The 16,370-nt window shown below is 34.5% G+C and overlaps 3 protein-coding genes across 3 annotated transcripts; 2 read left to right on the top strand and 1 right to left on the bottom strand.

Moving 5' to 3' along the window:
* Positions 1–190: 190 nt before the first annotated feature.
* Positions 191–7,029, bottom strand: LOC126593407 (uncharacterized). The gene is made up of 11 exons (XM_050259473.1): positions 6,779–7,029; positions 6,578–6,657; positions 5,455–6,443; positions 4,439–4,538; positions 4,269–4,354; positions 3,606–3,688; positions 2,875–3,002; positions 2,700–2,801; positions 1,941–2,234; positions 1,726–1,848; positions 191–1,048 (listed from the first exon to the last, which is right to left on the bottom strand). Exons 1-11 carry the CDS (start codon positions 6,780–6,782, stop codon positions 668–670), a joined length of 2,370 nt encoding a protein of 789 aa, XP_050115430.1. The 5' UTR covers positions 6,783–7,029; the 3' UTR covers positions 191–667.
* Positions 7,030–11,334: 4,305 nt separating this feature from the next.
* On the top strand, positions 11,335–12,169 carry LOC126593405 (blue copper protein 1a-like). The gene is made up of 2 exons (XM_050259470.1): positions 11,335–11,500; positions 11,814–12,169. The coding sequence occupies exons 1-2, from the start codon at positions 11,335–11,337 to the stop codon at positions 12,131–12,133; spliced, it is 486 nt and encodes a 161-aa protein (XP_050115427.1). The 3' UTR covers positions 12,134–12,169.
* A 3,015-nt stretch (positions 12,170–15,184) lies between these two features.
* Positions 15,185–16,142, top strand: LOC126593404 (blue copper protein 1a-like). Its single transcript, XM_050259469.1, has 2 exons — positions 15,185–15,387; positions 15,670–16,142. The coding sequence occupies exons 1-2, from the start codon at positions 15,222–15,224 to the stop codon at positions 15,987–15,989; spliced, it is 486 nt and encodes a 161-aa protein (XP_050115426.1). The 5' UTR covers positions 15,185–15,221; the 3' UTR covers positions 15,990–16,142.
* The last annotated feature ends 228 nt before the right edge of the window (positions 16,143–16,370 follow it).

Raw genomic sequence — 16,370 nt, 5'->3', positions numbered from 1 at the left:
TAGGTTAAATTATTACTATTCCCACCTGGACTACTTTCTGGAAATAAAAGAAAATAATTTGATCACATTGGTACTTCACCTAAATTTTCCTTTTCATTACAAGTGTTACTCAAGCTACATTAAAAAGATAGCGGAACGTTTGAACTCGGAATGCAATAGGTTGAAGAATCTACTAAAACACATCTACAACTTGCAAAATTATGTTTCAATTAGACACTTATGGTTAATTTCGTATACATATTTACGTATTACGACATCCAGAATATCACCGTTTTCTCAAGCATCATGGTGCAACATGGTAGCAAGACCACGTGCAATTTTATCTCGAAATTGTCCAGTTTGGTAAGAAGACCAAACATGAAACATAACACCAACTTTGCACCGGACCAGGTGGGTTTGGTTTGGAGTTTCAGAAACAAGCAAGGTAAGGAAAAAGGACAAGGATTGTCTGCCCTTCCACGTTAACATTTTATATTACTATTTATTTTTGTCTTATTATCTTTATAAAATAAACAATATAAAATATTGACGTGGCTTAACCGTGACCACACAAAACAGAAGAGCACGGGAGGGCAGACAATACTTGTCCAAGGAAAAAAGACCACCTAATGAAAATTCTACTATTCGCCGGCGTATTTATACAAAATTGTATAGATACCTAATGGAATCACATCAGAACTCCCTCAACATTACTCAGGGCTTTCTTTGCAAGCTTAAACTTTTCCTTGAGGGCTCTATTGGCTTCCACAATATATTTGATGAAAAACTCGATCCCATGCCGAAGACCTTCGAGCTCCGGGGAAACAGCTACACGCGTGAATATGTTCCATATGAGGCTGTCAGGATACTCAAAGATGGCCTCGAATAGCATCCGGAAATACATTGTCCTTTTTGCTGTTAGCTGCTTAATGTCGACTAGATCTACCGTCTTCAATACTGCAAGGGAGAGGGTGAAAGAGGCTACCATCTCTGCTACGAATTTTGCTAGGTGCATTGACCCGGTAAGCGGCATCGACTCCAGATCTTTGAAGTGGTCCCAAAGGCAAAACTGCGGAGGAATGGAAAATATTTATGACATAAACGTTAAACGAAACAAAAATTGTTGTAATGGAATAAGCAGCAATAGAAAGCTAATATCTAATCTGGATTCTGCATTTCTCATTAAAATCAATCCATCCATGGTTCTGACTTCTGTGGGTGGCGAACCAGGAGAAGATTCTAAAACCATACCATTGAGAACAATACTGTGGAGAATCAAGAACATGACACAACTGAAGATATTACCGGAACGTAAAGGTACAAGTTCCAAATTTTGAAAGCAAAATTTAGATTGTTGCAATCGAGGAGTATTTGGATTGGTGTAAGATCCAAGGCATTCACTCAAGTGATTCAAAGCTGGTATATGGTTTGATATAAGGAATGAGTTGATTCGCCAACCAGCTTACAGCCTTGAACATGCTTTCCAAGTCACATTGGACAGGGAAGACAGTTGGGGTATTCAATTACAAAATCAATTCGTTTTCGAACGTTAAATGCTTCCAAAAACCCTGAACTCTCCCTCCACACTGGCCCCTCAACAATATGTTTCTCAAGCTCACCCTTGGAAGGTTAATGCCACAACCAGGCCAAGCAACATAAATACCCGACAATAGAAAGCAAACCAATTGGTGACGTAAGGACCAATTCTAAAAGAACGCAAACTTCAAAAGACTTCACAAGAAATACCTGTAAAGTGAACTTGTGATTTTTGTCATGCTCACACAACTTGGAAGCCAGAGTGGTGTAATACTTGTTAAACACTTTCTCCTGCAAACAACAGTCCACAAGAACCCTGATGATCTCCCTGTCCTGTAAATGGAACACCAGAAAAATAAATTTTCGAAGACAATAAAAGATGACAGAAAAAAGGTGTATAAAATTCCAAATCTGATGACACCGACCTGCTTTCCAGGCAAATCCAATCTTAGAAGCTTCTCAAACGCATCAAGATAATCCTCAGCACTCATGATTATACAAAAGATTGCCCTCCTGGCATCTGTGTTCATTCTCTGTGCAGCAGCAATATGCAGCATTTTCTGGGTTTCAAGAACCTCTTTGTCTATTGTGTTGGCAACATCTTCGACAGTGTCTGTTGCTGAGGCAATATCCCCAGATAACCACCATTGGCCCTTCTTACTAGAATCAAGAAGTTTGCTCCATTTAAGCCCTCTTATTAAACTGTCTTCTACCCGTAACTGAAAAAAAAAATACAAGGATTGTGAGGTGAATGAAAGCCAGACGAAATCCACAAAATTGTCACTCGAATGACACAATTGTTAACACTGCACTGATCTCTCTCACTAGGACATAGGTTTCATATCGTGAGAGCATTAGCACTGCACTTCTTCAGGTCATCTTGGCGTGCTCATTAAAATCTTTTCATTTTCGTTGGGCCAAGGAAATTCATTAACATTAGTCGGAATATAGTTTAACAACTTAAATGACTTTCTCTTACCTTTTACTCATCTAACTATAGTAAGCCTTGTATTTATGATAAAAAGACACATGATTGGTTTTACAATTTTAACATTCTTCACGAATAGCCATGAGGCAATAAAAAAGCAGATAAGGGAAACTCATGACAGATTTGCTCATCCTAATATTTCATTAATTTGGAATTCAAGAAGCACTGATAAAGAAAATATAAATGAACTGAAGACCTTTTGTAGCCATTTCTTTATCCTAGTATGCTGTGCAGTATCCTCTTTAGGCCTTTTTTTGTTGTTCTTGATGTCCAATATGGTCTCAAGCATGAATTCCATCTGCAAGTATCAGAAAAGAATTGTCAGATTTTGATGCAAAAGTTAACTCTTAGAGTAAAGATGTCTAACTTACTCTTTTGCCGTTAATATTATCCTGGTTATCTCCACAGGAGGCCTTTAGCTCATTCACTCTATTTTGAACACTTTGAATAAAGTTTTTCATCGCAAGAGGATCATCGGCCCTTATTTTCATTCCACAGCCTGTTCAGTTAATAAGAATTCATGTTAGAAACGATTTGTGATTTCATAAGTTGAATGATGTAAGAGTTACACTACAAAATCATGAAGAATGTTAATCCACTACAATGTTATAAGTTGAACTAGACGTTTTAAACAAATATGAGAGTACGAAATCATGCTTCTGTAAAAAATACCAAATGAATGGAGACAAAAAAAAAAGAAAAAAAAAAAAGAAGAAAGAATGGAGATAACAAACGAAATGCAGAACCATTTGATAGATGAATGCAGGCTTAATATGCATCTTTTGTCAAAACGTTAATAACAAGATGTAACAAATTTTTATTTCGAGGGACAAGATGTTTTATTATGAAAGGGCTCTTGTTCGGAATGGAGGGAGTAAAGATCTGCAGCTTGCAGATGATACCATATTTTTGCTTTCTGGGATAAGCAGAAATTTTATAATTTACTACGTGCACGAAACGGAAATCTTGTTGTCGGGGTTAAATTTAACACGTCCCAAACTATATTTTTTTTTTACAAAGAAAAAAGAAACAAAATGCAGGAGATTATAGAAGCCAAGGCCACATAAGTAAAAGCATGTGGCAGAAATCCAAAAGTGCTTACTTTGTAAAACTGTCAGGATGGTAGAGACATCAACCTCGGTTAACCGCTTGCTCAAAACAACCAGAAAGTCGTATATCAATTCACTGAAACGTATCACCAGAAGAACAGAAATTAGAAAAGGGTTGACATTCGAGGAAATATTGTAGACCATACTCATTGAAAATAAACTTTGAAAAAAATTAATTTAGTAAAAAAAAATATTTAGTAATGAAAGAACAAATCTTCATGAGGTAGTTTCACCAAAAAGATTAGCTTGCAAAATCATTGCAAATTTATTTTTCTTCTTTTTCACTTATCTTAATAAATAACCAAGCATATAATTGTGCTATGCTACATTAGTCTAGGAGAAAAACAAAAACATTGACAGTTATCTCTTCGTTCATGTAAGTAGGAGCAACTCTATCGTTGAACTATGATGTAAGAGGTACACTACAAGCATTGATGCTAATATCCAGATACACTTATTTTCATTCAAGGGATGCATTCGCAAGGTTCAAAGACTGAAAATTAACCTGTCCAAAATTATAATCTCAAATACAGATTCAGAGTGATATATGTTTTGAGTTAAAACTTTCTACATTAATAGCTTTGAACTCCTTCAAATTCAGTTTTTATTTACGTTTTCTAAAAATTCAGTTATGCATGAGAATTCAGGTTACCTACCTCGAGCAAACTCCAAATATGCATAAATATGAAAGTAAAAGCGTAACATTTCTCAGCGAAATATTGTCTTCTTTGTGGTACTCGTCCTAAAACAGAAAAGAAGATGAATCAGTTTAGTCAAAAGCTTTTTGGATAATTGATCATCAGACTTAAAGAAGTTAGTGGCTCACCTCAAAGGTTTTTGCAAGTGAAGCCAAAAGGTTTGCACCAAAGTCCATTCCTACTAAACAGGCCATGCCTGCCACAAGAGCAGCAAAAACAGCAGCATATCTTCACAACAAAAACCGCATAAACAGGTCAATACACAGATAAATCGAAACACTAAAACTTAAAAATAAAAGTAAGGATTAGCTTTATATCCAATTATGAGACTAATGAAATCAAAACTTAAGGAACAAACTTCTTCGAATTTGCAAGGATTTAGTATATCATGCCCGGAACAATGGACAGCTTGAATCTGCATGACTCTGGATATGTGCAACTCTAAAAGCTCCAATGAATGAAATAATATTTACTGTCCCCCTAAATATACATTCTGTGCTATATCAAATTTATTCCCATGTTATGCAAAAGGGGAAAGGAAAACAAACGGATTCTACTAAGATTTTATCTGCTAAACTTCTTCAAACGGTAGAAGAGGTTTCAACAAAAATGAGAAATACTCATAACCTACAACAATAATAGAGCAATACCTGTTTACAAATACAGGAGTAAAGAAAATATTTCAGGGATACCAAAAAGTTGGAAGTTTATTTGTTTATCTGTCTTTCATTTGATTCGCTCCACAGAAAAAGCCAATTACCAAAGTCCTACACAATTGTTCTCCCAAGAATTTCTGCAACCTATACTAACCATAGGCCCGAAAACAAATTTTTGATCTCGTTTTTTTTTTTTACAAGTGATCTTTTTGTCAGCACAGGAAAAGACACAGAGATCAACTGAAGCCCTTATATGCAATAAAAGACATACACAAAATCTATTTTAATGACAAAAAAATTTTACTTAAAGCCCGATGAATAGAAGACTTAAAAGAACACGTTGGTAAAAGAAGATCTTTATGTTGCTGCTAAACAAAACCAATCTCAAGCCAAAAGGTGGAACTACAATTCTCCATGAAGCAAGTTAGACTATACTGGTATGATAGTATCAAACGTTGATTAGTAAAGTAGAAAAACTAAAACTTAACTGTTCATTCCCACGAGGACCGCCAGCACAAGATGATATAACCTCCTCACTGAACATTTGAGAAGCAATGGCACGAGGAATGGAACGAAAAATAGCAGACAGGTCTCCTGTAATAGATTCCACATTAGATTCGGACAACCTATTCAGAAGACCTCTTACACGTCTACGAATCTGACTATGCTCTTCTGGCTCATTCCCTGCACGAGATCTTAAGTGAGGAGCTACATACTTTTGAGGAGCAACATATTTTTCAGGCGCCTTCATGGGAACCTTTTCTGATGCCATCTCTGCACCACATGATTCCATTTGCTCAGATACATCAACCATCATGTCACCTTCCTTGGCTTCTTCAGATTCCTCTATCAGCTTTCTCTTCTTATTTCTTTTCCTCGATGATTTCTTGGAAGGAAAGTCTTCAATTTCCACCTCTGCACCATCAGTTACTGCCTCCTCTGGAACTCCTCTAGAAGGTAGCTCACCTTCTAGCCTGCCCTCCAATGACTTATCTTTCTTCCGTTTCTTGCGTGACTCGCTATTCTTAGATTTTTGAACAGGTAATGCATCAGCATATATCGTTTCTTCTGTGCCAAATGAATCAACAGGTAAGATCCCTTCAAACAACACATTAAGGCCAAAATCCTCCCCCTTCAATTTCCCATCCTTCACTTTGAGTTTCTTTGCAAGTCTCCTTTCTAATTCCAAATCCTCCTCAGCCCCAATTCTATCCATTTCAAGATACTTTTCAAAATTCGTTTTCGGGGTTCTCTTAGATACCTTTTCTCTTTTAACCGCCTTTGAGGCCTTATGATCATCTCGTTTCAGAAACTCTGCTTTCGCTTCAACTTTCTCTTCCACCGTATTAGATTGAAACCTAGTCTCATTTCGCTCAGAATTAACTCTTTTCGCAGTCAGACCAACAGAATCTTTCTTCTTCTCTACATTTTTCGACTTCAAATCCCTGACATTGGCTTTACCAAGCTTTTGAATATTCTGTTAAATTCATATTATAAATAAAAAACATCACCAAATCCATATATTGCTCAAGGCTTCAAATTTCAGACTATATGAAGAAAAAAAAGACAATTAATTGTGTCAAATAAAATTAAAAATTGAAGACTTGATACCTTATGTCGACTCCACAACTCATGCTTTGTTGCTTTCTTCGCCAACCGAGCTTCCTTTCGCTTCTCTCGTCTCGATTGCACTGTTAGATTAAATATATGCATCAATTAACTCTCTTTTTCTCTCCATCTTCCCCAAATTATCAAACCCTAATCGAAGAACATAGATGAAAAAGCAAAAAAATTGATAGAGAATAAACTTACCCATGATGAAAGACAGCAGGAAGAAGAAGAAGCGGACAGAAAACTGACGGTAGCTACCGTGGGCAGAGAAGATAGGGCGGGAGCGTCGAATGAAAAAGTAGTGGAGTGAGGGAGAGTGAGAGAGGTGAGAGGGCGGCTGGTAAACAGAAAGTTCGACGGAGTTGGATGGCGGGGATAACTGGCGGCGGTCTGAAGGGTACGTTCAGGAATCAGGATTTAGGGTTTAGCGCTTTAGTTCACTGATGTGTCACACGTGTGGCGCCCACAACACTTAATCTTTGTTTTTGTTAAGAACATGAGGTGTGGAGTAGGGATGGACAAATACCCATTGGTTATGGGTAATCGCGGTTACCTGCTCATAACCGTTTAGATAAATAAATGGTTATGGGTATAACCGTTTATCCATAAAATTTAAATGGACGATTATAGGTATTAACCACGGTTATAAACGGGTAACCATTTACCCATTTATTATATATATGTAAAACTAATACAAACTATGTTCTCGATCCAATAATACTTAGCACCCAATAAATTAGCAAAGAGTTCATGGGTCATTCTCTCAATAACACTACTACAAGAATGATGATTTTCATCATCAAGGAATTGATCAAATTAATTTAAATTTCTTGCAGGTAACTGTGAAATTGACATAAATGTCTTCTAAATAATTTTTGTAACCCAATAATACTTAGCAAATATTATATTTACCTTCATTGGTAACAATTAAAAATATCGTCCATAAACTAGTATTTCAATTATTGGAATGGTATAAGGACTTAAAAAATTAAAATATGAAAATGTATAATGAATGTACCTATAACGCTATTTAATTGTAAAAAAAAAATTATGATAATTTTTTTTTAAAATTTTCAAGTTGTTAAAAAACATGTAGATGGGTGAAAAAGGGTAATGGTAAAAAAAAAAAGATAAACGGGTTAAAAATGATAAATGGCTAAACGGGTATTAAACGGTTACGGTTAAATGGGTATGGTTAACCGTTTATAAACGGTTATGGGTATAGGTATAACCGTTTAAGCAATTACCCAACGGGTAAACGGTTATGGGTAAATTAACCGCGGTTACCCACCCGCTTAACCATTGCTCATCCCTAATGTGGAGAGATCATGAAACATCTCACGTTTTTTATTTTTAAATAATAAATTTTGTTAGATTAGATGTTAGATTAACCAATAACGTAATTTAAACTCACGCCGTTATGTAAGGGTTCATCACACTTTTCCACCATTTTGGTAAATGCCACTTACAAAGCGTCTCACTTTTGAGAGAAACCAAACATTTATCTTTTATTAATTAAAATTGATAATTTAGAATTACTAGTTCAATTCTTGTAGAAGACAAGTTTGACATTAATTTACTAAAACAATTTTATTATGTGTTTTAGTTTTAATTCTTTACTTGAGAATTGCAGAATTCGTTTGATGTGAACTAATTCGGCGGTTGAATTTGTATCATCAGACGAGATTAATCCGTGAAGGATCCTCATATAGAACTAATCCGGAGAAAATGTGCATTCCTTATTGGGTAGGGGTGAGCACGGTGCGGTTCCACCCTTAAATTGGAACTAGAACCGAAAAATATCAACAGTTCGATTCGGTGTGGTTCCGTTTAAATTTATTACTAGAACCATACAGTTCAGTTTACATCGGTTCCTATTTGGTTCTTACCAGTTTACGATTCTGAATACTAAATTATTTGAACACCAAATCATCATGCATTCACATACGTCTTTTAAAACGATTATATAAAGTTGCATACAACACAAATCTTTTTTAATACAAATGTCTTTAGCAGTGGCACTAAGTTAACAAAAAGAGACAATTAAAAGAAATATGCGTTGGTCGGTCAACAAAAAAAAATAAATCAAGAACTTAAGCAGCATCGGTCTCCTGATATTGGCAGCAGCAACAACAGTAGCAAGCAAAAACATTTGAGGGTGGGTGAGCCCTAATTGGGATGGATTCACTGCTTTGCAACTTGATGAAACTTATTTTTCAATCTATTATACCATGACACGTATATATATATATAATTAACTTATTTATTATTAATAAAACGATTTGATTTAGTTCCGACCTGTTCTTGTTATTTCGAAATTGGTTTGAACTGGTTCGGTTTGATTTTTTACTTAAAGTTGACTTTTCCAATCAACTCGGCTCTTTTATTTTTTTTTCATACGGTTTGATGCGGTTTTGCGGTTTGATGGTTTTTATGCTCACCCAATATTGGATGCTTTCTCTGACATGAGATAGAATGAATCTCTCATCTTCTATAAAATTATAAGATTATGTCCTACTTAATTACAGACCAGTTACAAAAATCGACACACCACCATTCTTTAAGATTCGAACACCTTTCTTAACCAGTTTCTCCCTAATCTTTGGGCAACTAATCACGTAACGGGAATAATGACCTATGGCAGAGCTCCTATGGATTTTGCTTTTGAATGAAAATTAACACTGTATTGACCGAAGAAATTTAATATTACTACTAAGAAATTTCAAAATAACAGAATTTTATTTTTTAAAATTTATGAATTTCTCGTTTAGTTAACTTAAAAAAACAATGAATTTGAATATAAAATTTTTATTTTTAAACTCGTACTCATTGAAATTCGGAAATGATACGTATTTATATGGAGTTTTAACTGGAAATTAGAGATCTCAAAATTCCAAATTTATTTTCTTTATCCAAACATAATGTAAGAGCCTTCGATCATGCATGGCTTATGTCCATGAACTAATCAGAGGTTAATTATTTGTTACCTCTCATATAATTTCTAAGTATTTGTTACCTCTCAACAAATGTGGTCATTTGATTGTGATCAAAGGTGGGTTAAAATATTTTTAACCCTTTCGGCCTCATCTATATTATATATTAAGAGAACACACCTTGTCAACCTTTTTGCCCCTTTTTTCCAATTTTGCCCCTCACTTTTGAATACACAATGTTGAGATGAGGAGGGCAAAATAGTAATTTTGTACATTTTGATAAAATGACAATCATATCCCCTTTTCCCCTATTTTGCCCTCACTTTTGATACACAATATTTACATAAGGAGGGCAAAATAGTAATTTTGTATCAAAATATTTACATAAGATAAAAATATGTACTTATTAAAAGAAATTGTCTCACCATCATTTTTTCATACAAGTGAAATTATGATGTTTTTTGGATAGTTTGAATGAATTGAAGCGGTTGCGCTTGAGGAGAACGTGGGAGGAGATGGACGATTGTTTACACACACAAAATGTGTTCTCTGCTAGTTAGAGATTGATCGTACCCTACCTCAAAGCTTCGACCAAAAAAAAAAATCTAATTTCTAAATACCCTCTGTGAATATACATGTCATTTTCTCATTACGCGGCGAAACAAATGTATTTGGATTTTGGACTAACTTAAAACAAAATACATAATTACGAAATAATAATAATAAAAGAAAATAACTTTTATGCTTAATTTGACCAGGTGCTAATTAACGAAGCCGGCAAAGTTTTTGAATTTGCAAAGACAAGAATTGATCTTGTTGTTCTCTGCGGGACTAGGACCGTTTCACAGATTGCTTCTCCATCCATATGGCGTGTTCTGGCTCTTATGTGAAGCATATAAAATATAGAGTATCCATTTAAACCTTGTAATTATCTTTGAATCTATTGAGATTTTACGTATAGAGAATAGTTGATTGTCAAGAAATATATCAACAAAATGACTACCTTATATGTACTTATTCTCACATCCGAGATTTTAAGTTCGATTTCCTCTTTCATTCGAGGTCTTAGTTAGCTTAATCGTCATGAAAATTGAAACAATTAAAAACAGTTTGTAATAAAAATCAATATTTAATTAATTAGCATTGATTTGCACTAGAATAATACATGCATACTTCTGTGGGACATGCACATATTTCACTATTTGCTAATAACTTATTTTTCACCAAATAAATTTTGTAACCAGAACCATTTAATTTATTAATTTCATTTGAACATCATTCTTACAAAAAATAGTTCGAATCAGAGATCGTGTATCCAAATATATGGAACAAGTAGATGATGTGAGTCCTAAATGATATATTCATGATGAATCGTCTATTTATTTGATAGATTTGAATGACTACACAGTCTCCAATTTGAATGATTAATTTACTCGTAAATGATAGATTATGTGCATTCCCCTCGTAAAAGAATAGCATTCTTGTTAGTCTATCCATTAATGTGGACGTTCAACTTCCGAACAAACCACACACATTATCTTCCCAGCCTTTTCCTTCCATTTTTTAACCTTATATAGTAGTGTAAAACATAATAAAGCCGACCATCCTCTAACTTACTTTATTAGCACATAGTCTGATGAGCCGACCAAAGGCGGTCTTCCATATTTTTGTCTTTTAATTCGAGGATTTCGACGTTTATTCAACAATTCAAAATGCTATAAATAGATCAGACACGTACATTCCCACACCAAAATACAGATTAGTACACCCAAGTGAGAGCTAATACAAAGATCAATATCTGTATTATCAAACTAATTACCTCCAATGGCTTCCAACAAATTTGTCACCCTAGTTACACTTGCTTTGATCCTTCTTCCTACAATCGCCATGGCAACCGACTTCATCGTCGGAGGTGATAGAGGCTGGACAACTGGTGTTGATTATTCAGATTGGGCCAAGGACAAAACGTTTCATGTTGGTGATGCACTAGGTAATACATACACATTTCAATTATACATACATACATATATATATATATATATATATATATGTGTGTGTGTGTGTGTGTGTTTTAGCATAATGAAAAATACTCTCTGTTTTGCCATGTATAATTGTTTGTCAGAGTTGTGAATCTCGATTTACCATTTAATTTGATTGATTCTAGTCAACCAGATTCATAGTCTAACAAAATATGCACATCATTTGTTTGACAAGTCTGGCAAAAAAACGTTAGTGTTAGCCCCACATGAACAAATATGGTTGATTTATAACAATTTATCATGCAAATTTGTACGTGCATGCAGTGTTCAAGTACTCGAACCCACCCCACAATGTGTTCAAGGTGAACGGAACTGGCTTCAAGGAATGTGTTAAACCAACAGCAAATGATCAAGCACCACTTACTTCTGGAAACGACAGAATAGAGCTAAAGACTCCTGGAAACAAATGGTACATTTGTGCGGCCGCCAATCACTGTGCTGATTTGGGACAGAAGCTTGTCATTACTGTTACGGACGCCGCGCCTGCGCCCGCTCCATCCTCCGCCGTTCGCGGGATCATCTTTTCCGGATACCAAGGCTTCACGGCCGCCGTCGTCGGAGTCTTCCTTGCTGTTGCAGTCTGATGGTCATATCTGACACATGCAATATGCATAAATACACCTATGTATCCAAATTTATTAATTTATTCTTTTAATTAAAATATATGTGCAACATACAATAAGATAATTTAATTCTGTATTATCTAGCAGCTGCTAGCATGTTGATGTAATTGCTCAATCAGGGAGTCTGCTCTTCTATCATGTATCCAAATTTATTAATTTAATAACATTTTTGCGTCTATGTTGGTTACATTGTAGTATCACTTTATCAGTTTGTGCAAATCAAAACACCTAATCTTTACATACTTGGAGAAGAGACATTATGAATTTCTGGATGATCAAACTCGAAGATATAATAGATTGAAGCACTTTTATGCACTGATATTCCTTACACAATGAACTGATGGGGAGTTTTAGGGTTCTGGTGTGTTGGCAGCGTGCAAAGGGACCTAAAACTCCTAAGGAACCTAAAATTGGTGAGGGTTGTGCTTAATTGCTCACGTTTTTGTGAAAAAATGCAAATGTTAAATTTTCGTAAGATATTTTGTACGCACAAGGAAAAATGTTATAAGCCACTTGAAAAGTGGTCTTCCCATTATTGAGTCATATATATGATATTGAATTTTTAAACTGGAAAATGAAATTAACAAATAAAAATTCCATCGGAACTAAGAACTTAACTAGACTTGGGCATCCGTCGACACATTCATACCTTTAAAATGTTCTGCATGAATTTTAAAGATTCCAAATCGGATTAAAAATGTGGTTAATTGCTCACAATTTTTGAGGTTACACAAAATCCTTTGCATCCTCAACTGAAAATTATTATAAGTTATTTGGAAGCAATATAGTACCATTTTATTTATTTATTGAACTTTTAAGCTGGAAAACATAAAAGTAAATGAAACATACCATCGGGGTGAAAATTTAGCCAGAACGTTATGGTTTTTATAAAACTTCTACAACCAATGAAAATCAAGGGTAGTTGCTCACTAGTTTATGAAGGGGTAATGCTAGAGAGACAAAATTTGCAAACTAAATTATGTGTCATCAATATACATATGAATGAACACGTTTATCAACGCTTAATTAATAAACAAATCATCAACTTTCATGTCCTTTAATTTTTAAAATTTTGTTTACATATTTAGTTTCCCAACATTACTCTTTGTGAAGAATGCAATTGTTGGTTTTTCACAATAGCTTTTGCGTGCTATACAAGGAAAATGTTATGGGATACTTTGAAGTGGGTGGGACCTAGACGGCAGGTGGATCAACGGCATGAGTCACATAAGGATTATTTATTGAGAATGCAAAAGATCACATGAAAATTCAACAATAGTAATATATATTTGCATTCCCCCTGATGAACTCTTCTCCAACTTGTGAATAATATTTAGATTTTTCACAAATATTAGCAATTACCAATGAATTTTAGTCAGTTTTCACAAAATCATCATAAAAAGTCTATTTGCTTAACAGTTTTCCTGTATCATAAGCTTCTTAAAATTTAACATTTGGTGAAAGGGGCGTTTAACATTTTTTCTATTAATTAGTATATAAAATTTAACCCAAAAATTAGTATATAAAATAATTTATTTCAAACAAGTGGCCCTCTACCACAATGGTGGAGAGGAGTGTTGACCATGCACCACAGCGCGTGGGTTCGAATCTTATCGGCTCCCTAATTTAACATATAATCTAACAAATCTATCGTTTGAGTAAAAAAAAACTTATTTCAACTAGAGGTCTTTTAGTAATTATATTGATTTTCATTCCGATTCAATTGAATTATCAAACAATTTATATGGAATCTATATACCAATTTTAACATATAATCTAACATATGCTTTGACCAGGTGCTAATTAACGAAGCCGGTAAGTTTTTGAATTTGCAAACTTATTTCAACTAGAGGCCTTTTAGTAATTATATTGATTTTCATTCCGATTCAGTTGAATTATCAAACAATTTATATAGAATCTATATACCAATTTTAACATATAATCTAACATATGCTTTGACCAGGTGCTAATTAACGAAGCCGGCAAGTTTTTGAATTTGCAAAGAAAAGAATTGATCTTCTTGTTCTCCGCGTGAGACCTTATGACTAGGACCGTTTCACAGATTGTTTCTCCATATGGCGTGTTCTGGCCCTTTGGGATCAAGTGAAGCATGTAAAAAATAGAGAATTATATTAAACCTTGTAATTATATTCGAATCTATTGATATTTACCAATAGGAAATAGTGGATTGTCAACAAATATATGAACAAAGTGATTATCTTACATGTATTTATTCCTACCTCCGAGATTTCAAGTTTGATTTTCTCTTCTTTGAGGTCTTAGAATTGGAACAATTAATAAATTACCAAGTAAAATTTTAATTAATTAACATTGATACATTCCACCATTTGTTATTAATGTATCTTTACCCTATCAATTTTATAATCAAAACCTTTTAATTTCTTAATCTTTATTTGAACATCATTCTGACAAAAAATAATTCGAAGCAAAGATCGGGCATCCAAATGTATGGAATAAATCGACGATGTGAGTCTTAAAGTAACATGTTCATGATGAATCGTCCATTCATTTGATAGATTTGGATGACCAAAAAATCTCCAATTTGAATGATATATATATATATATATATATATATGGATAATCTTCAAATTAAGATTAAAAAATTGAACAATTTCGATTATAAACTTTATACGATAAAAATGTTATTAGTAAATAATAAAATATGTGCATTCTCCTCGTAAAAGAATGCAAGCATTATTCCGTCTATTAATTGTGGACGTTCAGCTCCGAACAAACCACACATTTTATCTTCCCAGCCTTTTCCTTCCATTTTTTAACCTTACATGCATAGTAGTGTAAAACATAATCAAGCCGACCATCCTATAACCTATTGTATTAGCACATAGTGTGATGAGCCGACCAAAGGCGGTCTTCCATATTTTTGTCTTTTAATTCGAGGGTTTCGATGTTTATTCAACAATTCAAAATGCTATAAATAGACCAAACACATACATCCCCACACCAAAATACACCCAAGTGAGAGCTAATACAAAGATTAATATCTGTATTATCAAATTAATTAGCTCCAATGGCTTCCAACAAATTTGTCACCCTAGTAACCCTTGTTATGATCCTTCTTCCTACAATCGCCATGGCAACCGACTTCATCGTCGGAGGTGATAGCGGCTGGACAACTGGTGTTGATTATTCAAATTGGGCCAAGGACAAAACGTTTCATGTTGGTGATGCACTAGGTAATACATGCACATTTCAATTACACATTCTAAGTATAAATTATATGTTTAGCATAATAAAAAATAATTGTTTTGCCATATATATGTAATTGTTTGTCAGATTTGTGAATCTCGATCCGCCATTTAATTTGATTGATTCTCGTCAACTAGATTCACAGTCTAACAAAATATATACACATTTGTTTGACAAATCTGGCAAAAAAAGTTATTGATAGTCGACACTCGCATGCACAAATGATTGATTTATAACAACTAATCATGCAAATTTGTTCGTGCATGCAGTGTTCAAGTACTCGAACCCACCCCACAATGTGTTCAAGGTGAACGGAACTGGCTTCAAGGAATGTGTTAAACCAACAGCAAATGATCAAGCACCACTCACTTCTGGAAACGACAGAATAGAGCTGAAGACTCCTGGAAACAAATGGTACATTTGTACAGCTGCCAATCACTGTGCTGATTTGGGACAGAAGCTTGTTATTACTGTTATGGACGCCGCGCCTGCGCCCGCTCCATCCTCCGCCGTTCGCGGGATTATCTTTTCCGGATACCAAGTCTTCGCGGCCGCCGTAGTCGGAGTCTTCCTTGCTGTTGCAATCTGATGGTCATATCTGACACATGCAATATGCCTATGTATCCAAATTTATTAATTTGTTCTTTTAATTAATTGTGTGCGACATACAATAATAGAATTTAATTCTGTATTAGCTAGCAGCTGCTAGCATGTTGATGTAATTGCTCAATCAGAGTCTGCTTTTCCATGTATCCAAATTTATTAATTTAATAACATTTTGCGTCTATGTTGGTTACATTCGTAGAATCACTATATCAATTTGTGCAAATCTTACATACTTGAAGAAGACGACACGATGAATTACTAGATAATCAAACTCGAAGACATAATAGATTGAAGCACTTTTATGCACTGATGCTAGCTCCTTATACAACGAATTGATGGGGAGTTTTAGAATTATGGTGTGTTA

Source organism: Malus sylvestris, chromosome 12, assembly GCF_916048215.2.
Source record: "Malus sylvestris chromosome 12, drMalSylv7.2, whole genome shotgun sequence".
In the NCBI taxonomy this organism is placed as follows: Eukaryota; Viridiplantae; Streptophyta; class Magnoliopsida; order Rosales; family Rosaceae; genus Malus; species Malus sylvestris.
Note: the sequence above shows the minus strand (reverse complement) of the source record. Positions and strands in the feature narration are given on the sequence as shown.